The following is a 23,637-nucleotide window of genomic DNA, read 5'->3' as shown; positions in this document are numbered from 1 at the left end:
ATTAACCCCCTTCTCCCAATTAATTACCCCCTCCCCCAATTCTTTCTCCCCTCCCCCAATTATTTAACCCCCTTCCCCAACTAATTAACCCCCCCTTCCCCAACTAATTAACCTCCTCTCTGTTAATTAACCCCCCATGGAAACAACGGGTGAGGGAGGGGGAGGGGGATGGCGGTTGCCATGGAAACAACGGGTGAGGGAGGGGGAGGGGGATGGCGGTTGCCATGGAAACAACGGGTGAGGGAGGGGGAGGGAGATGAGGGTTGCCATGGCAACAACGGGTGAGGGAGGGGGAGGGGGATGGCGGTTGCCATGGAAACGACGGGTGGGGGAGGGGGAGGGAGATGAGGGTTGCCATGGAAACAACGGGTGAGGGAGGGGGAGGGGGGTGGCGGTTGCCATGGAAACAACGGGTGAGGGAGGGGGAGGGGGGTGGCGGTTGCCATGGAAACAACGGGTGAGGGAGGGGGAGGGGGATGGCGGTTGCCATGGAAACAACGGGTGAGGGAGGGGGAGGGGGATGGCGGTTGCCATGGAAACAACGGGTGAGGGAGGGGGAGGGGGATGGCGGTTGCCATGGAAACAACGGGTGAGGGAGGGGGAGGGGGATGGCGGTTGCCATGGAAACAACGGGTGAGGGAGGGGGAGGGAGATGAGGGTTGCCATGGAAACAACGGGTGAGGGAGGGGGAGGGGGGTGGCGGTTGCCATGGAAACAACGGGTGAGGGAGGGGGAGGGGGATGGCGGTTGCCATGGAAACAACGGGTGAGGGAGGGGGAGGGAGATGAGGGTTGCCATGGAAACAACGGGTGAGGGAGGGGGAGGGGGATGGCGGTTGCCATGGAAACGACGGGTGGGGGAGGGGGAGGGAGATGAGGGTTGCCATGGAAACAACGGGTGAGGGAGGGGGAGGGAGATGGCGGTTGCCATGGAAACAACGGGTGAGGGAGGGGGAGGGGGGTGGCGGTTGCCATGGAAACAACGGGTGAGGGAGGGGGAGGGGGATGGTGGTTGCCATGGCAACAACGGGTGAGGGAGGGGGAGGGGGATGGCGGTTGCCATGGAAACAACGGGTGAGGGAGGGGGAGGGGGACGGCGGTTGCCATGGTAACAACGGGTGAGGGAGGGGGAGGGGGTGGCGGTTGCCATGGAAACGACGGGTGAGGGAGGGGGAGGGGGATGGCGGTTGCCATGGAAACAACGGGTGAGGGAGGGGGAGGGGGATGGCGGTTGCCATGGAAACAACGGGTGAGGGAGGGGGAGGGGGACGGCGGTTGCCATGGTAACAACGGGTGAGGGAGGGGGAGGGGGTGGCGGTTGCCATGGAAACGACGGGTGAGGGAGGGGGAGGGGGATGGCGGTTGCCATGGCAACAACGGGTGAGGGAGGGGGAGGGGGATGGCGGTTGCCATGGAAACAAGGGGTGAGGGAGGGGGAGGGAGATGAGGGTTGCCATGGAAACAACGGGTGAGGGAGGGGGAGGGGGATGGCGGTTGCCATGGCAACAGCGGGTGAGGGAGGGGGAGGGAGATGAGGGTTGCCGTGGAAACAACGGGTGAGGGAGGGGGAGGGAGATGAGGGTTGCCATGGAAACAACGGGTGAGGGAGGGGGAGGGGGGTGGCGGTTGCCATGGAAACAACGGGTGAGGGAGGGGGAGGGGGGTGGCGGTTGCCATGGAAACAACGGGTGAGGGAGGGGGAGGGGGATGGCGGTTGCCATGGAAACAACGGGTGAGGGAGGGGGAGGGGGATGGCGGTTGCCATGGAAACAACGGGTGAGGGAGGGGGAGGGGGGTGGCGGTTGCCATGGAAACAACGGGTGAGGGAGGGGGAGGGGGATGGCGGTTGCCATGGAAACAACGGGTGAGGGAGGGGGAGGGGGATGGCGGTTGCCATGGAAACAACGGGTGAGGGAGGGGGAGGGGGATGGCGGTTGCCATGGAAACAACGGGTGAGGGAGGGGGAGGGAGATGAGGGTTGCCATGGAAACAACGGGTGAGGGAGGGGGAGGGGGATGGCGGTTGCCGTGGAAAGAACGGGTGAGGGAGGGGGAGGGGGATGGTGGTTGCCATGGAAACAACGGGTGAGGGAGGGGGAGGGGGATGGCGGTTGCCATGGAAACAACGGGTGAGGGAGGGGGATGGCGGTTGCCATGGAAACAACGGGTGAGGGAGGGGGAGGGGGGTGGCGGTTGCCATGGAAACAACGGGTGAGGGAGGGGGAGGGGGATGAGGGTTGCCATGGAAACAACGGGTGAGGGAGGGGGAGGGGGATGGCGGTTGCCATGGCAACAGATCTTCGGTCTCCATGGTAACGGGGATGGGGGGGGGGCAATGAAGAGCCGTTACCATGGCAACGGGAGGAGCTCTGCCCCCCCCTCTCCTACCCAAATTTGGACCCCCCCCGAAATTGCGACACCCCGAATTTTAGGCCCCCCCCCCAATTTCCCCCCCCCCCCAATTTAGGACCCCCCCCTATTTACGACCACCCCCAAAATCCCCCCCCATTCTGCCCCCCCCCCCCCAAATTTCCCCCCCCCAATTTTAGGACTCCCCCTAATTTTTCCCCCCCCCAATTTGAGAACCCCCCCAATTCCCCCCCCCCAAACTGCGACCCCCCCCAATTTATGCCCCCCCCCAAACGCCCCCCCATTTCCCCCCCCCCAAATTTCGCCCCCCCCATCAAAACCCCCCCCCCAATTTACGACCCCCCCCCAATTTGAGACCCCTCCCCAAATTTCGCCCCCCCCATCAAAAAACCCAAACCTGCCCCCCCCCCCAATTTTAGGACCCCCCCCCAATTTCCACCCCCCCCAATCTGAGACCCCCCCCATTTCCCCCTCCCCAAATTTCGCCCCCCCATCAAACCCCCCTCCCCCCCAATTTACGACCCCCCCCCAATTTGAGACCCCCCCCAAATTTCGAGCCCCCCATCAAAAAACCCAAACCTCCCCCCCCCATTTTTAGGACCCCCCCCCAATTTCCCCCCCCCCAATTTGAGACCCCCCCCAATTTACGACCCCCCCCCAAATTTCGCCCCCCCCATCAAAAATCCCACCCCCCCCCCAATTTGAGGACCCCCCCCCAATTTACGACCCCCCCCCAATTTACGACCCCCCCCCAATTTGAGACCCCCCCCCAAATTTCGACCCCCCCATCAAAAATCCCAACCCCCCCCCCCAGTTTTAGGACCCCCCCCAATTTGAGACCCCCCCCATTTTACGACCCCCCCAAAATCCCCCCCCATTCTGCCCCCCCCCCAAAATTTCGACCCCCCCCCAATTTTAGGACCCCCCTCCAATTCCCCCCCCCAATTTGAGACCCCCCCCCCAAAATCCCCCCCATTTCCCCCCCCCCAAATTTCGACCCCCCCATCAAAAAACCCAAACCTCCCCCCCCCAATTTTAGGACCCCCCCCAATTTCCCCCCCCCCAATTTGAGACCCCCCCCAATTTACGACCCCCCCCAAAACGCCCCCCCATTTTCCTCCCCCAAATTTCGCCCCCCCCATCAAACCCCCCCCCCCCCCAATTTACGACCCCCCCCCAATTTGAGACCCTCCCCCCAAATTTCGCCCCCCCATCAAAAATCCAACCCCCCCCCCCAATTTTAGGACCCCCCCCAATTTGAGACCCCCCCCAATTTACGACCCCCCCCAAATCCATCCCCATTCTGCCCCCCCCCAAATTTCTCCCCCCCAATTTTAGGACCCCCCCCCAATTTCCGCCCCCCATTTGAGACCCCCCCCAATTTACGCCCCCCCAAAACGCCCCCCCCATTTCCCCCCCCCCAAATTTCGCCCCCCCCATCAAAAAAACCCAAACCTCCCCCCCCCCAATTTTAGGACCCCCCCCAATTTCCCCCCCCCCAAATTGCGACCCCCCCATCAAAAAACCCAAACCTCCCCCCCCAAATTTTAGGACCCCCCCCCCAATTTCCACCCCCCCAATTTGAGACCCCCCCCAATTTACGCCCCCCCCCAAAACGCCCCCCCATTTTCCCCCCCAAATTTCGCCCCCCCATCAACCCCCCCCCCCAATTTACGACCCCCCCCCAATTTGAGACCCCCCCCCAAATTTCGACCCTCCCATCAAAAATCCAACCCCCTCCCCCCAATTTGAGACCCCCCCCATTTTACGACCCCCCCCAAAATCCCCCCCATTCTGCCCCCCCCCCCAAAATTTCGACCCCCCCCCAATTTTAGGACCCCCCCCCCAATTTCCCCCCCCCCATTTGAGACTCCCCCCAATTTACGCCCCCCCCAAACCCCCCCCCCATTTCCCCACCCCCAAATTTCGAGCCCCCCATCAAAAAACCCAAACCTCCCCCCCCCAATTTTAGGACCCCCCCAAATTTCCACCCCCAATTTACGACCCCCCCCCAAAATGGCTTCCAAAATCCCCCCCCATTCTCCCCCCCCCCCCCCCAAAATTTCGACCCCCCCCAATTTTAGGACACTCCCCCCATTTACCCCCCCCCCAATTTACGACCCCCCCCAAAACGCCCCCCCCATTTTCCTCCCCCCCAAAATTGTGACCCCCCCATCAAAAAACTCAAATCTCCCCCCCCCCAATTTTAGGACCCCCCCCCCCAATTTCCCCCCCCCCTCAAAATTCCCCCCCATTCTGCCCCCCCCCCCAAAATTTCGACACCCCCCCCCAATTTTTGGACCCCCCCTCAATTCCCCCCTCCAATTTGAGACCCCCCCCATTCTGCCCCCCCCAAATTTCGACCCCCCCATCAAAAAACTTAAACCTCCCAACCCCAATTTTAGGACCCCCCCCATTTTTACCGCCCCCCAATTTACGACCCCCCCCAAAATCCCCCCCCATTCTGCCCCCCCCCCCAAAATTTCGACCCCCCCATCAAAACACCCAAACCTCCCCCCCCAATTTTAGGACCCCCCCCCAATTTACGACCCCCCCCCCATTTGAGACCCCCCCCCAAATTTCGCCCCCCCCATCAAAAATCCAACCCCCCCCCCCAATTTTAGGACCCCCCCCAATTTGAGACCCCCCCCATTTTACGACCCCCCCCAGATCCCCCCCCATTCTGCCCCCCCCCAAAATTTCGACCCCCCCCAATTTTAGGACCCCCCCCCCAATTTCCGCCACCCATTTGAGACCCCCCCCAAAATCCCCCCCCTCTTCTGCCCCCCCCCCAAATTTCGACCCCCCCATCAAAAAACCCAAACCTGCCCCCCCCCCCCAATTTTAGGACCCCCCCCAATTCCCCCCCCCCCAATTTGAGACCCCCCCCAATTTACGACCCCCCCCAAAACGCCCCCCCATTTCCCCCCCCCAAATTTCGACCCCCCCATCAAAAATCCAACCCCCCCCCCCCAATTTTAGGACCCCCCCCAATTTGAGACCCCCCCATTTTACGACCCCCCCCAAAATCCCCCCCCATTCTGCCCCCCCCCCCCAAAATTTCAACCCTCCCCCAATTTTAGGACCCCCCCCCAATTTCCCCCCCCCCAATTTACGCCCCCCCCAAACCGCCCCCCCATTTCCCCCCCCCCCAAATTTCGACCCCCCCATCAAAAAACCCAAACATCCCCCCCCCAATTTTAGGACCCCCCCCCCATTTCCCCCCCCCCAATTTGAGACCCCCCCAATTCACGACCCCCCCAAAATGCCCCCCCCGTTTCCCCCCCCCCAAATTTCGCCCCCCCATCAAAAAACCCAAACCTCCCCCCCAATTTACGACCCCCCCCCAATTTGAGACCCCCCCCCAAATTTCGACCCCCCCATCAAAAAACCCAAACCTCCCCCCCCCCAATTTTAGGACCCCCCCCAATTTGAGACCCCCCCCAATTTACGACCCCCCCCAAATCCCCCCCCATTCTGCCCCCCCCCCAAAATTTCGACCCCCCCCAATTTTAGGACCCCCCCCCAATTTCCCCCCCCCATTTGAGACCCCCCCAATTTACGCCCCCCCCGAAAAGCCCCCCCCATTTCCCCCCCCCCAAATTTCGACCCCCCCATCAAAAACCCAAACCTCCCCCCCCCCAATTTTAGGACCCCCCCCCAATTTGAGACCCCCCCCAATTCACGACCCCCCCCAGAATCCCCCCCCATTTCCCCCCTCCCCAAATTTCGACCCCCCCATCAAAAATCCAACCCCCCCCCCCAATTTTAGGACCCCCCCCAATTTGAGACCCCCCCCATTTTACGACCCCCCCCAAAATCCCCCCCCATTCTGCCCCCCCCCCAAAATTTCGACCCCCCCCCAATTTTAGGACCCCCCCCCAATTTCCCCCCCCCCATTTGAGACCCCCCCAATTTACGCCCCCCCCAAACCGCCCCCCCATTTCCCCCCCCCCAAATTGCGACCCCCCCATCAAAAAACCCAAAGCCCCCCCCCCCAATTTTAGGACCCCCCCCAATTCCCCCCCCCCCAATTTGAGACCCCCCCCCTAATTTCGACCCCCCCATCAAAAACCCAAACCTCCCCCCCCCCCCAATTTTAGAATCCCCCCCAATTTACGACCCCCCCCAAAATTCCCCCCCCATTTCCCCCCCCCCCAAATTTCGACCCCCCCATCAAAAAACCCAAACCTCCCCCCCCCAATTTTAGGACCCCCCCCCAATTTCCCCCCCCCTCAATTTGAGACCCCCCCCAATTTACGACCCCCCCCCAAATTTCGCCCCCCCCATCAAAAATCCCCACCCCCCCCCAATTTTAGGACCCCCCCCCAATTTACGACCCCCCCCCAATTTGAGACCCCCCCCAAACTGCGACCCCCCCATCAAAAAAACCCAAACCTCCCCCCCCCCAATTTTAGGACCCCCCCCAATTTGAGATCCCCCCCATTTTACGACCCCCCCCAAAATCCCCCCCCATTTCCCCCCCCCCAAATTTCGCCCCCCCATCAAAACCCCCCCCCCAATTTACGACCCCCCCCCCAATTTGAGACCCCCCCCAATTCAAGACCCCCCTCCAGAATCCCCCCCCATTCTGCCCCCCCCCATTTTACGACCCCCCCCGAAAATCCCCCCCATTCTGCCCCCCCCCCAAAATTTCGACCCCCCCAATTTTAGGACCCCCCCCCAATTCCCCCCCCCCAATTTACGACCCCCCCCAAAATCCACCCCTATTTCCCCCCCCCAAATTGCGACCCCCCCATCAAAACACCCAAATCTCCCCTCCCCCAATTTAGGACCCCCCCCAATTCCCCCCCCCCCAATTTGAGACCCCCCCCAATTTACGACCCCCCCAAAACGCCCCCCCATTTCCCCCCCCCCAAATTTCGACCCCCCCATCAAAAATCCCCCCCCCCCAATTTTACGACCCCCCCCCCCCAATTTGAGACCCCTCCCCAAATTTCGCCCCTCCCATCAAAAATCCCAACCCCCCCCAATTTTAGGACCCCCCCAAATTTCCACCCCCAATTTACGACCCCCCCCCAAAATGGCTTCCAAAATCCCCCCCCATTCTGCCCCCCCCCAAAATTTCGACCCTCCCCCAATTTTAGGACCCCCCCCCCAAATTTCGCCCCCGCCATCAAAAATCCCAAATCTCTCCCCCCCCAATTTTAGGACCCCCCCCCCCAATTTCCCCCCCCCCCAAATTTCGACCCCCCCATCAAAAAACCCAAACTTCCCCCCCCCCAGTTTTAGGACCCCCCCCCAATTTCCCTCCGCCCCCAATTTTCGACCCCCCCCCCAAAATGGCCCCCATTTCCCCCCCCCCCAAATTTCGCCCCCCCCATCAAAAAACCCAAACCTCCCCCCCCCCAATTTTAGGACCCCCCCCCCATTTCCCCCCCCCCAATTTGAGACCCCCCCAATTTACGCCCCCCCCAAAACCCCCCCCCCATTTCCCCCCCCCCAAATTTCGACCCCCCCATCAACCCCTCCCCCCCAATTTACGACCCCCCCCCAATTTGAGACCCCCTCCAAATTTCGCCCCCCCCATCAAAAAACCCAAACCTCCCCCCCCCCAATTTTAGGACCCCCCCCAATTTCCCCCCCCCCAATTTACGACCCCCCCCCCAAAATTTCGCCCCCCCATCAAAAATCCCACCCCCCCCAATTTTACGCCCCCCCCCCAATTTGAGACCCCCCCCAATTCAAGACCTTCCTCCAGAATCCCCGCCCATTCTGCCCCCCCCCCATTTTACGACCCCCCCCCAAATCCCCCCCATTCTGCCCCCCCCCAAAATTTCGACCCCCCCATCAAAAATCCCAACCCCCCCCAATTTTACGACCCCCTCCCCCAATTTGAGACCCCCCCCAATTCACGACCCCCCCCAAATCCCCCCCCATTTCCCCCCCCCAAATTTCGCCCCCCCATCAACCCCCCCCCCCAATTTACGACCCCCCCCCAATTTGAGACCCCCCCCCAAATTTCGACCCCCCCATCAAAAATCCCACCCCCCCCCCCCAATTTACGACCCCCCCCCAATTTGAGACCCCTCCCCAAATTTCGCCCCCCCGATCAAAAATCCCCCCCCCCCCCAATTTTAGGACCCCCCCCCCCAATTTACGACCCCCCCCCCAAAATGGCACCCAAGCCTTTGCCCCCCCCCCCCCCCCCCAAATTCCTGCCCCCCCCCCCCCCCCCCCCCGAGGCCGCCCGGTTCGGGTGAATCATTAATGATGAAACGGCGGGGGGGGCAAAGGTTGAAGTGAGCGCCGAGAGCGGAGAAAGTGGGGCAGGTGGGGGCTGGGGGGGGCACTTATGGGGCGGGGGGGGCACTTATGGGGGGGCAGTTATGGGGCACTTATGGGGCGGGGCGGCAGTTATGGGGCGGGGGGGCAGTTATGGGGCAAGGGGGGGCTGGGGGGGACACTTATGGGGGGGCTGTTATGGAGCAGTTATGGGGTGGGGGGGGCACTTATGGGGCGGGGGGGGCACTTATGGGGCAGGTGGGGGCTGGGGGGGCACTTATGGGGCGGGGGGGGCACTTATGGGGCAGGTGGGGGCTGGGGGGGGCAGTTATGGGGCGGGGGGGGCAGTTATGGGGGGCAGTTATGGGGCAGTTATGGGGTGGGGGCGGCACTTATGGGGCGGGGGGGGGCTGGGTGGGGGCAGTTATGGGGCGGGGTGGCACTTATGGGGCAGGTGGGGGCTGAGGGGGGGCACTTATGGGGCGGGGGGGGGCTGGGGGGGGCAGTTATGGGGCGGGGGGGTCTGGGGGGAGCACTTATGGGGCAGGTGGGCAGTTATGGGGGGGCAGTTATGGGGCAGGTGGGGGCTGGGGGGGGCAGTTATGGGGCTGGGGGGGGCACTTATGGGGCAGGTGGGGGCTGGGGGGGCACTTATGGGGCGGGGGGGCACTTATGGGGGGGCTGTTATGGGGCGTGGGGGGCACTTATGGGGCAGGTGGGGGCTGGGGGGGGCACTTATGGGGCGGGGGGGGCACTTATGGGGCAGGTGGGGGCTGGGGGGGCACTTATGGGGCGGGGGGGGGCACTTATGGGGGGGCACTTATGGGGCAGTTATGGGGTGGGGGGGGCACTTATGGGGCGGGGGGGGCAGTTATGGGGCAGGTGGGGGCAGGGGGGGCAGTTATGGGGCGGGGGGGGCAGTTATGGGGGGGCAGTTATGGGGCAGTTATGGGAATGGGGGGCAGTTATGGGGCGGGGGGGGCAGTCATGGGGGGGCTGTTTTGGGGCAGTTATGGGGTCGGGGGGCAGTTATGGGGCAGTTATGAGAATGGGGGGGGCAGTTATGGGGCAGTTATGGGGCGGGTGGGGGCTATGGGGTGGGGGGGGCAGTTATGGGGGGGCAGTTATGGGGCAGTTATGGGGGCTATGCGGTGGGGGGGCAGTTATGGGGCGGGGGGGGCACTTATGGGGGGGCAGTTATGGGGTGGGGGGGGCACTTATGGGGCGGGGGGGGCAGTTATGGGGGGGCAGTTATGGGGCAATTATGGGGTGGGGGGGCAGTTATGGGGCAGTTACGGGAATGGGGGGCACTAATGGGGCAGGTGGGGGCTGGGGGGGCAATTATGGGGCCTGGGGGGGCTGGGGGGGGGCACTTATGGGGCAGGTGGGGGCTGGGTGGGCAGTTATGGGGCGGAGGGGGCAGTTATGGGGGGGCACTTATGGGGCAGTTATGGGGTGGGGGGGCAGTTATGGGGCAGTTACGGGAATGGGGGGCACTTATGGGGCAGGTGGGGGCTGGGGGGGCACTTATGGGGCGGGGGGGGACACTTATGGGGGGGCAGTTATGGGGCGGGGGGGGCAGTTATGGGGGGGCAGTTATGGGGCAGTTATGGGGCGGGGGGGACAGTTATGGGGGGGCCACTTATGGGGCGGGGGGGGCACTTATGGGGGGGCAGTTATGGGGCAGTTATGGGGTGGGGGGGGCAGTTATGGGCCGGGGGGGGGCAGTTATGGGGTGGGGGGGCAGTTATGGGGCAAGGGGGGGCTGGGGGGGACACTTATGGGGGGGCTGTTATGGGGCAGTTATGGGGTGGGGGGGGCACTTATGGGGCAGGTGGGGGCTGGGGGGGGCAGTTATGGGGCGGGGGGGCAGTTATGGGGCAGTTGTGGGGCAGATGTGGTGCAGTTATGGGGCAGATGTGGGGCAGTTATGGGGCAGATGTGGGGCAGATGAGGGGCAGTTGTGGGGCAGATGTGGGGCAGATGTGGGGCAGATGTGGGGCAGTTGAGGGGCAGATGTGGGGCAGATATGGGGCAGATGTGGGGCAGATGAGGGGCAGTTGTGGGGCAGATGTGGGGCAGATATGGGGCAGATGTGGGGCAGTTGAGGGGCAGATGTGGGGCAGATATGGGGCAGATGTGGGGCAGGTGAGGGGCAGTTGTGGGGCAAATTTGCGGCAGATGTGGGGCAGTTGAGGGGCAGATGTGGGGCAGATATGGGGCAGATGTGGGGCAGATGAGGGGCAGATGTGGGGCAGATATGGGGCAGAAGTTGCCAGATGTGGGGCAGTTATGGGGCAGTTGTGGGGCAGATGTGGGGCAGATGTGGGGCAGTTGTGGGGCAGATATGGGGCAGAAGTTGCCAGATGTGGGGCAGTTATGGGGCAGTTGTGGGGCAGATATGGGGCAGAAGTTGCCAGATGTGGGGCAGTTATGGGGCAGTAGTGGGGCAATTATGGGGCAGATGTGGGGCAGTTGAGGGGCAGATGTGGGGCAGGTGAGGGGCAGTTGTGGGGCAGATGTGGGGCAGATGTGGGGCAGTTGAGGGGCAGTTGTGGGGCAGATATGGGGCAGAAGTTGCCAGATGTGGGGCAGTTATGGGGCAGATGTGGGGCAATTATGGGGCAGATATGGGGCAGTTGAGGGGCAGATGTGGGGCAGATATGGGGCAGATGTGGGGCAGTTGAGGGGCAGATGTGGGGCAGATGTGGGGCAGATGAGGGGCAGTTGTGGGGCAGATATGGGGCAGAAGTTGCCAGATGTGGGGCAGATATGGGGGGCAGTTGTGGGGCAGATGTGGGGCAGATGTGGGGCAGTTGAGGGGCAGATGTGGGGCAGATATGGGGCAGATGTGGGGCAGTTGAGGGGCAGATGTGGGGCAGATATGGGGCAGATGAGGGGCAGTTGTGGGGCAGATATGGGGCAGAAGTTGCCAGATGTGGGGCAGTTATGGGGCAGTAGTGGGGCAATTATGGGGCAGATGTGGGGCAGTTGAGGGGCAGATGTGGGGCAGGTGAGGGGCAGTTGTGGGGCAGATGTGGGGCAGATGTGGGGCAGTTGAGGGGCAGTTGTGGGGCAGATATGGGGCAGAAGTTGCCAGATGTGGGGCAGTTATGGGGCAGATGTGGGGCAATTATGGGGCAGATATGGGGCAGTTGAGGGGCAGATGTGGGGCAGATATGGGGCAGATGTGGGGCAGTTGTGGGGCAGATGTGGGGCAGATGTGGGGCAGATGAGGGGCAGTTGTGGGGCAGATATGGGGCAGAAGTTGCCAGATGTGGGGCAGATATGGGGGGCAGTTGTGGGGCAGATGTGGGGCAGATGTGGGGCAGTTGAGGGGCAGATGTGGGGCAGATATGGGGCAGATGTGGGGCAGTTGAGGGGCAGATGTGGGGCAGATATGGGGCAGATGAGGGGCAGTTGTGGGGCAGATATGGGGCAGAAGTTGCCAGATGTGGGGCAGTTATGGGGCAGTTGTGGGGCAGATGTGGGGCAGATGTGGGGCAGTTGAGGGGCAGATGTGGGGCAGATATGAGGCAGATGTGGGGCAGTTGAGGGGCAGATGTGGGGCAGATATGGGGCAGATGAGGGGCAGTTGTGGGGCAGATATGGGGCAGAAGTTGCCAGATGTGGGGCAGTTATGGGGCAGTTGTGGGGAGATGTGGGGCAGATGTGGGGCAGTTATGGGGCAGTTGTGGGGCAGATGTGGGGCAGATATGGGGGGCAGTTGTGGGGCAGATGTGGGGCAACTAAGGGGGTATGGGGGTAATTAAGCGGTATAGGGGTTAATTAGGCGGTATAGGGGGTAATTAGGGGTTATTAGGGGTTATTAGGGGGTAATTAAGGGGTATAGGGGGTAATTAGCGGGGATGGGGGGGGTAATTAGGGGGGATAGCGGGTAATTCGGGCTTATTACGGGGTAATTAGGGAGGATAGGGGGTAATTAGCGGGGAGGGGGGGTAATTAGGGGTAATTAGGGAGCAGTTGTGGTGTATTGGGGTAGGAATGGGGTAATTAGCGGGGTAATTAGGCGGTATAGGGGGTAATTAGGGGGGATGGGGGTAATTAGGGCTTATTAGGGGTAATTAGGGAGGATAGGGGGTAATTAGCGGGTATGGCGGGTAATTAAAGGTAATTAGGGGTAATTGGGGGCAGTTGTGGGGTGTTGGGGCAGTAATGGGGTAATTAGCGGGGTAATTAGCGGGTGTGGGGGTAATTAGGGGGGAGAGGGGTGTAATTAGGGGTTATTAGGGTAATTAGGGAGGATAGGGCGTAATTAGGGGGTAATTAGGGGGTAATTAGGGGTAATTGGGGGCAGTTGTGGGGAATTGGTGCAGTAATGGGGTAATTAGCGGGGAAATTAGCGGGTATGGGGGTAATTAGCGGGTGGAGGGGGGTTAATTAGGGTTTATAGGTGTAATTAGGGAGGATAGGGGGTAATTAGGGGGTAATTAGGGCTAATTAGGCTTCTAGGGGCCAGTTGTGGGGAGTTGGGTCAGTAATTAGCGGGGTAATTAGCGGGTGTGGGGGTAATTAGGGGGTGGAGGGGGGTTAATTAGTCGTTATTGGGGGTAATTAGGGAGGATAGGGGGTAATTAGGGGGTAATTAGGGGGTAATTAGGGGGTAATTAGGGGGTAATTAGGCTTCTAGGGGAAGCTGTGGGGTGTTGGGGCCGGAATGGGGTAATTAGCGGGATAATTAGCGGGTGTGGGGGTAATTAGCGGGTGGAGGGGGGTTAATTAGTCGTTATTGGGGGTAATTAGTGAGGATAGGGGGTAATTAGGGGGTAATTAGGGGGTAATTAGGCTTCTAGGGGGAAGTTGTGGGGTGTTGGGGCAGTAATTAGCGGGGTAATTAGCGGGTGTGGGGGTAATTAGGGGATGGAGGGGGGTAATTAGGGGTTATTGGGGGTAATTAGGGAGGAGAGGGGGTGATTATTGGGGGGTAATTAGGGGGTAATTAGGGGTAATTAGGCTTCTGGGGGGCAGTTGTGGTGTGTTGGGGCAGTAATTAGCGGGGTAATTAGCGGGTGTGGGGGTAATTAGCGGGTGGAGGGGGGTTAATTAGTCGTTATTGGGGGTAATTAGGGAGGATAGGGGGTAATTAGGGATTATTGGGGGGTAATTAGGGGGTAATTAGGGCTAATTAGGCTTCTAGGGGGCAGCTGTGGGGTGTTGGGGCAGTAATTAGCGGGGTAATTAGCGGGTGTGGGGGTAATTAGGGGTTAATTAGGGGGTAATTAGGGGTTATTGGGGGTAATTAGGGAGGATAGGGGGTAATTAGGCGGTAATTAGGGGGTAATTTGCGGTAATTAGGGGTAATTGGGGCCAGTTGTGGGGTGTTGGGGCAGTATTGGGGTAATTAGCGGGGTAATTAGCGGGTGTGGGGGTAATTAGGGGGTGGAGGGGGGTTAATTAGTGGTTATTGAGGGTAATTAGGGAGGATAGGGTGTAATTAGGGGTTATTGGGGGGTAATTATGGGGTAATTAGGGGGTAATTAGGCTTCTAGGGGGCAGCTGTGGAGTGTTGGGGCAGTAATTAGCGGGGTAATTAGCGGGTGTGGGGGTAATTAGCGGGTGGAGGGGGGTTAATTAGTCGTTATTGGGGGTAATTAGGGAGGAGAGGGGGTAATTAGGGGTAATTAGTGGCAATTAATTCGCTGACCCTCCAGGGAAATGGCAGAAGATGAGGGGACCCCAAAATGTCGCCGCGTTGGGATCCTGGGCTACGGGAGGCTGGGTAATTAATGAGCGGTAATTAATTAATGAGGGGAGGAGTTAATGAGGGGGGGAGTTAATGAGGGGGGGTGTTAATGAGGGGGGTAATTAAGGGGGGAGGGGTTAATGGGGGGAATTGGGGGGGATGGGGGAATTGGGGGGCTGGAGGAAATTAGGGGTAATTAAGGGGTAATTAATGAGGGGGGGAGTTAATGAGGGGGGTAATTAGTGAGGGGGATAATTAATGAGGGGGGAAGTTAATGAGGGGGGGAGTTAATGAGGGGGGTTGTTAATGAGGGGGGTAATTAAGGGGGGAGGGGTTAATGAGGGGAATTGGGGGGGATGGGGGAATTGGGGGGGCTGGAGGAAATTAGGGGTAATTAAGGGGTAATTAATGAGGGGGGGAGTTAATGAGGGGGGTAATTAATGAGGGGGGGAGTTAATGAGGGAGGGAGTTAATGAGGGGGTGGTTAATGAGGGGGGTAATTAAGGGGGGAGGGGTTAATGGGGGGAATTGGGGGGGATGGGGGAATTGGGGGGGCTGGAGGAAATTAGGGGTAATTAAGGGGTAATTAATGAGGGGGGGAGTTAATGAGGGGGTAATTAATGAGGGGGGGAGTTAATGAGGGGGAGTGGTTAATGGGGGGGGGAGTTAATGAGGGGGGTAATTAAGTGGGGAGGGGTTAATGGGCGGAATTGGGGGGGATGGGGGAATTGGGGGGGCTGAAGGAAATTAGGGGTAATTAAGGGGTAATTAATGAGGGGGGGAGTTAATGAGGGGGTAATTAATGAGGGGGGGAGTTAATGAGGGGGGTTGTTAATGAGGGGGGGTGTTAATGAGGGGGGTAATTAAGGGGGGAGGGGTTAATGGGGGGAATTGGGGGGGATGGGGGAATTGGGGGGGCTGGAGGAAATTAGGGGTAATTAAGGGGTAATTAATGAGGGGGGGAGTTAATGAGGGGGGTAATTAGTGGGGGGGGTAATTAGTGGGGGGGGGGTTAATGAGGGGGGTAGTTAATGAGGGGGGTAATTAAGGGGGGAGGGGTTAATGGGAGGAATTGGGGGGGATGGGGGAATTGGGGGGGCTGGAGGAAATTAGGGGTAATTAAGGGGTAATTAATGAGGGGGGTAATTAGTGGGGGGGTAGTTAATGAGGGGGGTGGTTAATGAGGGGGGGAGTTAATGAGGGGGGTTGTTAATGAGGGGGGTAATTAAGGGGGGAGGGGTTAATGGGGGGAATTGGGGGGGATGGGGGAATTGGGGGGGCTGAAGGAAATTAGGGGTAATTAAGGGGTAATTAATGAGGGGGGGAGTTAATGAGGGGGGTAATTAGGGGCGAATGGGGGGAAATTAAGGGGATGTGGGGGTAATTAGTGGGGAGATGGGGGTAATGAAGGGGTAATTAGGGGATATTAGGAGGAAATTAGTGGGTAATGGGGCTAATTGGGGGCTAATAGCGGCAATTAGGCGGTAATTAGGGGGTAATTAGGAGGAATTGGGGCTAATTGGGGGTAATAGCGGCAATTAAGGGGAAATTAGGGTAATTAGGGGGTAATTAGGGGGTAATGGGACAGATTTGGGGGTATTAGGGGCAATTAGGGGGTAATTAGGGGGTAATTGTGTTAATTGAGGCGTATTAGGGGCAATTAGGGGGCAATTAGGGGTAATAAGGGTAATTGCGGGGTAATTAGGGGGTAATTAGGGGGTAATTGGGGGCTAATAGGGGCAATTAGGGGTAATTAGGGGGTAATGGGGCTAATTGGGGGGTAAAAGGGGCAATTAGGGGGCAATTAGGGGGCAAAAAGGGGGTAATGGGTCTAATTAAGGGGTATTAGGGGCAATTAGGGGGTAATTAGGGGTTAATAAGGGACTAATTGGGAGGAAATAGGGGCAATTAGGGGGTAATTAGGGGGTAATGAGTCTAATTGTGGGGTATTAGGGGCAATTAGGGGGCAATTAGGGGGTAATTAGGGGGTAATGGGGCTAATTGGGGGGTAATAGGGGCAATTAGGGAGCAATTAGGGGGTAATTAGGGGGTATTAGGGGGGTAATTAGGGGTAATGGGGCTAATTGGGGGGTAATAGGGGCAATTAGGTGTCAATTAGGGGGTAATTAGGGGGTAATTAGGGGAAACGGGGCTATTTGGGGGTTAATAGGGGCAATTAGGTGGCAATTAGGGGGTAATTAGGGAGGAATGAGGCTAATTGGGGGTAATAGGGGCAATTAGTGGGTAATTAGGGGGTAATTAGGCGGTAATGGGGCTAATTGGGAGGTAATTGAGGCAAATTAGGGGTAAATTTGGAGTAATTAGGGGGTAATTAGGGAGTATTAGAACAAATCGAGGTGTATTAGGGATAATTAGGTGGTAATTAGGGGGAAATGGGGCTAATTGGGGAGTAATAGGGGCAATTAGGGGGCAATTAGGGGGTAATTAGGGGTAATGAGGCTAATTGGGGGGTAATAGGGGCAATTAGGTGTCAATTAGGGGGTAATTAGGGGGTAATGAGGCTAATTGGGGGGTAATAGGGGCAATTAGGTGTCAATTAGGGGGTAATTAGGGGGTAATGGGGCTAATTGGGGGGTAATAGGGGCAATTAGGGGGCAATTAGGGGGTAATTAGAAGGTCATGAGGCTAATTGGGGGGTATTAGGGGCAATTAGTGGGGAATTAGGGGGTAATTATGGGGTAATTAGGGATAATGGGGCTAATTGGGGGGTAATAGGGGCAATTAGGGGGCAATTAGGGGGCAATTAGGGGGTAATTAGGGGGTAATTAGGGGTAATGGGGCTAATTGGGGGGTAATAGGGGCAATTAGGTGTCAATTAGGGGGTAATTAGGGGGTAATTAGGGGAAACGGGGCTATTTGGGGGTTAATAGGGGCAATTAGGTGGCAATTAGGGGGTAATTAGGGAGGAATGAGGCTAATTGGGGGTAATAGGGGCAATTAGTGGGTAATTAGGGGGTAATTAGGCGGTAATGGGGCTAATTGGGAGGTAATTGAGGCAAATTAGGGGTAAATTTGGAGTAATTAGGGGGTAATTAGGGAGTATTAGAACAAATCGAGGTGTATTAGGGATAATTAGGTGGTAATTAGGGGGAAATGGGGCTAATTGGGGAGTAATAGGGGCAATTAGGGGGCAATTAGGGGGTAATTAGGGGTAATGAGGCTAATTGGGGGGTAATAGGGGCAATTAGGTGTCAATTAGGGGGTAATTAGGGGGTAATGAGGCTAATTGGGGGGTAATAGGGGCAATTAGGTGTCAATTAGGGGGTAATTAGGGGGTAATGGGGCTAATTGGGGGGTAATAGGGGCAATTAGGGGGCAATTAGGGGGTAATTAGAAGGTCATGAGGCTAATTGGGGGGTATTAGGGGCAATTAGTGGGGAATTAGGGGGTAATTATGGGGTAATTAGGGATAATGGGGCTAATTGGGGGGTAATAGGGGCAATTAGGGGGCAATTAGGGGGCAATTAGGGGGTAATTAGGGGGTAATTAGGGGAAATGGGGCTATTTGGGGGTTAATAGGGGCAATTAGGATGTAATTAGGGAGTAATTAGGGAGGAATGAGGCTAATTGGGGGTAATAGGGGCAATTAGTGGGCAACTAGGGGGTATTTAGGCGGTAATGAGGCTAATTGGGAGGTAATTGGGGCAATTACGGGGTAATCAAGGGGTAATTAAGGGTAATGAGGCTAATTGGGGGGTAATAGGGGCAATTATGGGGCAACTAGGCGGTAATGAGGCGAATTCGGCGGTATTAGGGGCAATTAGGGGGCAATTAGGTGGTAATTAGGGGGTAATTAGGGGGTCAATGGGGTCTATGGGGTTTCTGCCCCCCCCAGGGCAGTTTTAGGGGTCAATGGGGTCAATGGGGTCAATGGGGTCAATGGGGTCTATGGGGTCAATGGGGTCAATGGGGTCAATGGGGTCAATGGGGTCATTGGGGTCAATGGGGTCAATGGGGTCAATGGGGTCATTGGGGTCATTGGGGTCAATGGGGTCAATGGGGTCATTGGGGTTAATGGGGTCATTGGGGTCATTGGGGTCAATGGGGTCAATGGGGTCAATGGGGTCAATGGGGGCATTTATGGGGTCAATGGGGTCATTGGGGTCAATGGGGTCTATGGGGTCAATGGGGTCAATGGGGTCAATGGGGTCAATGGGGTCATTGGGGTCAATGGGGTCAATGGGGTCAATGGGGTCAATGGGGTCATTGGGGTCAATGGGGTCAATGGGGTCATTGGGGTCAGTGGGGTCAGTGGGGGACAATGGGGTCAATGGGGTCTATGGGGTCAATGGGGTCAATGGGGTCTATGGGGTCATTGGGGTCAATGGGGTCATTGGGGTCATTGGGGTCAATGGGGTCTATGGGGTCAATGGGGTCAATGGGGTCTATGGGGTCAATGGGGTCATTGGGGTCAATGGGGTCAATGGGGTCAATGGGGTCATTGGGGTCAATGGGGTTAATGGGGTCAATGGGGTCAATGGGGTCAATGGGGTCATTGGGGTCAATGGGGTCAATGGGGTCTATGGGGTCAATGGGGTCAATGGGGTCATTGGGGTCAATGGGGTCAATGGGGTCAATGGGGTTAATGGGGTCAATGGGGTCAATGGGGTCATTGGGGTCATTGGGGTCAATGGGGTCAATGGTGTCAATGGGGTCAATGGGGTCAATGGGGTCAATGGGGTTTTTGCCCCCCAACCAGGGAAATTCTTGGGGTCTATGGGAGGTTTAATGGGGTCAATGGGGGCATTTATGGGGTCAATGGGGTCTATGGGGTTTCTGCCCCCCCACGGCAGTTTTTGGGGTTAATGGGGGGTTAATGGGGTTAATTGGGGCATTAATGGGGTCTATGGGGTTTCTGCCCCCCCAGGGCAGTTTTTGGGGTTAATGGGGTCAATGGGGTCTATGGGGTTTCTGCCCCCCCCCAGGTCAATTCCTGGAGTTAATTGGGGTTAATGGGATTTATGGAGGCATTAATGGGGTCAATGGGGTTTCTGCCCCCCCAGGTCAATTTCTGGTGTTAATGATGGGGTTAATGGGGGCATTAATGGGGTCAATGGGGTCAATGGGGTCTATGGGGTTTCTGCCCCCCCAGGGCAGTTTTGGGGTTAATTGGGGGTTAATGGGGTTAATGGGGGCATTAATGGGGTCTGTGGGGTTTCTGCCCCCCCCAGGGCAGTTTTTGGGGTTAATGGGGGGGTTAATGGGGCTTAATGGGGGCATTTATGGGGTCAATGGGGTCTATGGGGTTTCTGCCCCCCCAGGGCAGTTTTTGGGGTTAATGGGGGGTTAATGGGGTCAATGGGGTCAATGAGGTCTATGGGGTTTCTGCCCCCCCCAGGGCAGTTTCTGGGATTCATGGGGGGTTAATGGGGTCAATGGGGGCTTAATGAGGGCATTAATGGGGTCTATGGGGTTTGTGTCCCCCCAGGGCAGTTTTTGGGGTCAATGTGGGGTCAATGGGGTCAATGGGGTCACTGTGGTTTCTGCCCCCCCCAGGTCAATTCCTGGAGTTAATATGGGGTTAATGGGGTTAATGAGGCCATTAATGGGGTCTGTGGGGTTTCTGCCCCCCCAGGGCAGTTTTGGGGTTCATGGGGTCTTAATGGGGTTAATGGGGGCATTAATGGGGTCTATGGGGTTTCTGCCCCCCCCCAGGGCAGTTTTTGGAGTTAATGGGGGATTAATGGGGTCAATGGGGGTATTTATAGGATCAATGGGGTCTATGGGGTTTCTGCCCCCCCAGGGCAGTTTTTGGGGTTAATAGGGGATTAATGGGGTTAATGGGGGGTTAATGGGGTCAATGGGGGGTTAATGGGGTCAATGGGGTCTATGGGGTTTCTGCCCCCCCAGGTCAATTCTTTGGGTTAATCGGGGGTTAATGGGGGTTAATGGGGGCATTTATGGGGTCAATGGGGTCAATGGGGTCAATGGGGTTTCTGCCCCCCCAGGGCAGTTTTTGGGGTCAATGTGGGGTCAATGGTGTCAATGGGGTCTATGGGGTCAATGGGGTCAATGGGGTCAATGGGGTCAATGGGGTTTTTGCCCCCCAACCAGGGAAATTCTTGGGGTCTATGGGAGGTTTAATGGGGTCAATGGGGGCATTAATGGGGTCAATGGGGTCTATGGGGTTTCTGCCCCCCCAGGGCAGTTATTGGGGTTAATGGGGGGTTAATGGGGTCAATGGGGGGTTAATAGGGTCAATGGGGTCTATGGGGTTTCTGCCCCCCCTGGTCAATTCTTTGGGTTAATGGGGGGTTAATGGGGGTTAATGGGGGTATTTATGGGGTCAATGGGGTCTATGGGGTTTCTGCCCCCCCAGGGCAGTTTCTGGGATTCATGGGGGGTTAATGGGGTCAATGGGGTTAATGAAGGCATTAATGGGGTCTATGGGGTTTCTGCCCCCCCAGGTCAATTCTTTGGGTTAATATGGGGTTAATGGGGGTTAATGGGGGCATTAATGGGGTCTATGGGGTTTCTGTCCCCCCAGGGCAGTTTTTGGGGTCAATGTGGGGGTTAATGGGGTCAATGGGGTCACTGTGGTTTCTGCCCCCCCCAGGGCAGTTTCTGGGATTCATGGGGGGTTAATGGGGTCAATGGTGTTAATGGGGGCATTAATGGGGTCTATGGGGTTTCTGCCCCCCCAGGGCAGTTCTTGGGATTAATGGGGGTTTAATGGGGTCAATGGGGGCATTAATGGGGTCAATGGGGTCAATGGGGTTTCTGTCCCCCCAGGGCAGTTTTGGGGTTAATTGGGGGTTAATGGGGTTAATTGGGGCATTAATGGGGTCTGTGGGGTTTCTGCCCCCCCAGGGCAGTTTTTGGGGTTAATGGGGGGTTAATGGGGTCAATGGGGGCATTTATGGGGTCAATGGGGTCTATGGGGTTTCTGCCCCCTTATGGCAGTTTCTGGTGTTAATGATGGGGTTAATGGGGGGGCATTAATGGGGTCAATGGGGTCAATGGGGTCTATGGGGTTTCTGCTCCTCCCCAGGGCACTTTTGGGGTTAATTGGGGTTAATGGGGTCAATGGGGTCTATGGGGTTTCTGCCCCCGCAGGGCAGTTTTTGGGGTTAATGGGGGGTTAATGGGGTTAATGGTGTTAATGGGGGCATTAATGGGGTCTATGGGGTTTCTTCCCCCCCAGGGCAGTTCTTGGGATTAATGGGGGGTTAATGGGGTCAATGGGGGCATTTATGGGGTCAATGGGGTCTATGGGGTTTCTGCCCCCCCCAGGGCAGTTTTTGGGGTTAATAGGGGATTAATGGGGTTAATGGGGGGTTAATGGGGTCAATGGGGGGTTAATAGGGTCAATGGGGTCTATGGGGTTTCTGCCCCCCCAGGGCAGTTTTTGGGGTTAATGGGGAGTTAATGGGGTCAATGGGGGGTTAATAGGGTCAATGGGGTCTATGGGGTTTCTGCCCCCCCAGGTCAATTCTTTGGGTTAATATGGGGATTAATGGGGCTTAATGGGGGCATTTATGGGGTTAATGGGGTCTATGGGGTTTCTGCCCCCCCAGGGCAGTTCTTGGGGTTAATGGGGGGTTAATGGGGTCAATGGGGGCATTTATGGGGTCAATGGGGTCTATGGGGTTTCTGCCCCTCCCCAGGGCACTTTTGGGGTTAATGGGGTCTTAATGGGGTTAATGGGGGCATTAATGGGGTCTATGGGGTTTCTGCCCCCCCCAGGGCAGTTTCTGGGATTCATGGGGGGTTAATGGGGTCAATGGGGTTAATGAAGGCATTAATGGGGTCTATGGGGTTTCTGCCCCCCCAGGGCAGTTTTTGGGATTAATGGGGGATTAATGGGGTCAATGGGGGGTTAATGGGGTCAATGGGGTCTATGGGGTTTCTGCCCCCCAACCAGGGAAATTCTTGGGGTCTATGGGAGGTTTAATGGGGTCAATGGGGGCATTAATGGGGTCAATGGGGTCAATGGGGTCTGTGGGGTTTCTGCCCCCCCCAGGTCAATTCCTGGAGTTAATATGGGGTTAATGGGGTCAATGGGGGCATTTATGGGGTCTATGGGGTTTCTGCCCCCCCAGGGCAGTTTTTGGGGTTAATGGGGGGTTAATGGGGCTCAATGGTGGCATTTATGGCGTCAATGGGGTCTATGGGGTTTCTGCCCCCCCAGGGCAGTTTTTGGGGTTAATGGGGGATTAATGGGGTCAATGGGGGGTTAATGGGGTCAATGGGGTCTATGGGGTTTCTGCCCCCCCAGGTCAATTCCTGGAGTTAATATGGGGTTAATGGGGTCAGTGAAGGCATTAATGGGGCCTATGGGGTTTCTGTCCCCCCAGGGCAGTTTTTGGGATTCATGGGGGGTTAATGGGGTCAATGGGGTTAATGAAGGCATTAATGGGGTCTATGGGGTTTCTGCCCCCCCAGGGCAGTTTTTGGGGTTAATAGGGGATTAATGGGGTCAATGGGGGGTTAATGGGGTCAATGGGGGGTTAATAGGGTCAATGGGGTCTATGGGGTTTCTGCCCCCCCAGGGCACTTTTTGGGGTTAATGATGGGGTTAATGATGGGGTTAATGGGGGGGCATTTATGGGGTTAATGGGGTCTATGGGGTTTCTGCCCCCCCAGGGCAGTTCTTGGGATTAATGGGGGGTTAATGGGGTCAATGGGGGCATTTATGGGGTCAATGGGGTCTATGGGGTTTCTGCCCCCCCAGGGCAGTTCTTGGGATTAATGGGGGTTTAATGGGGTCAATGGGGGCATTTATGGGGTCAATGGGGTCAATGGCGTTCCTGCCCCTCCCCAGGGCAGTTTTTGGGGTTAATGGGGGGTCAATGGGGTCAATGGGGTCTATGGGGTTTCTGCCCCCCCCCAGGGCAGTTTTTGGGGTTCATGGGGTCTTAATGGGGTCAATGGGGGCATTAATGGGGTCTATGGGTTTTCTGCCCCCCCAGGGCACTTTTGGGGTTAATAGGGGGTTAATGGGGTCAATGGGGTTAATGAAGGCATTAATGGGGTCTATGGGGTTTCTGCCCCCCCAGGGCAGTTTTTGGGGTCAATGTGGGGTCAATGGGGTCAATGGGGTCTATGGGGTTTCTGCCCCCCCCAGGTCGGTTCCTGGCGTCCCAGCTGCTGTCCCACGGCCCCCCCCTGGGGCTGAGGCTGGCCTTCGTGTGGACGCGCAGCGGGGGGCACTTGGACGGGGTCCCCCCCCAGCTGCGCCTGCGGGACCTCAGGGAGCTGCGGCGCACGTGAGTGGGGACCCCAACGGCACCCCGTGGCACCCAGCGTCACCCAGTGTCACCCAATGCCACCCCAATGGCACCCAGCGTCACCCAGT

General features: G+C 57.7%; 1 protein-coding gene across 5 annotated transcripts in view; it reads left to right on the top strand.

Moving 5' to 3' along the window:
- The first annotated feature begins 8,608 nt into the window (after positions 1-8,608).
- The window catches only part of ASPDH (aspartate dehydrogenase domain containing), a 59,006-nt gene continuing 43,977 nt past the window's right edge, over positions 8,609-23,637 (top strand). For 4 of the 5 annotated variants that reach the window (XR_016460578.1, XM_090127419.1, XM_090127422.1 and 1 more), the window contains exons 1-3: positions 8,609-8,662; positions 14,287-14,354; positions 23,407-23,548. Coding sequence is in view for 4 of the 5 variants with exons in the window: in XM_090127419.1 (XP_089983545.1) it covers positions 14,291-14,354; positions 23,407-23,548 (206 nt within the window). In the remaining variant the exon portion in view is untranslated. Of the gene's footprint in view, positions 8,663-14,286; positions 14,369-23,406; positions 23,549-23,637 lie in introns of all 5 variants that reach the window. The other variant, XM_090127420.1, reaches the window with a different exon arrangement.

Source organism: Phasianus colchicus, chromosome 31 (genome assembly GCF_987193195.1).
Source record: "Phasianus colchicus chromosome 31, bPhaCol1.hap1.1, whole genome shotgun sequence".
Classification (NCBI taxonomy): Eukaryota; Metazoa; Chordata; class Aves; order Galliformes; family Phasianidae; genus Phasianus; species Phasianus colchicus.
This window is presented reverse-complemented; position numbering and strand designations above follow the sequence as displayed.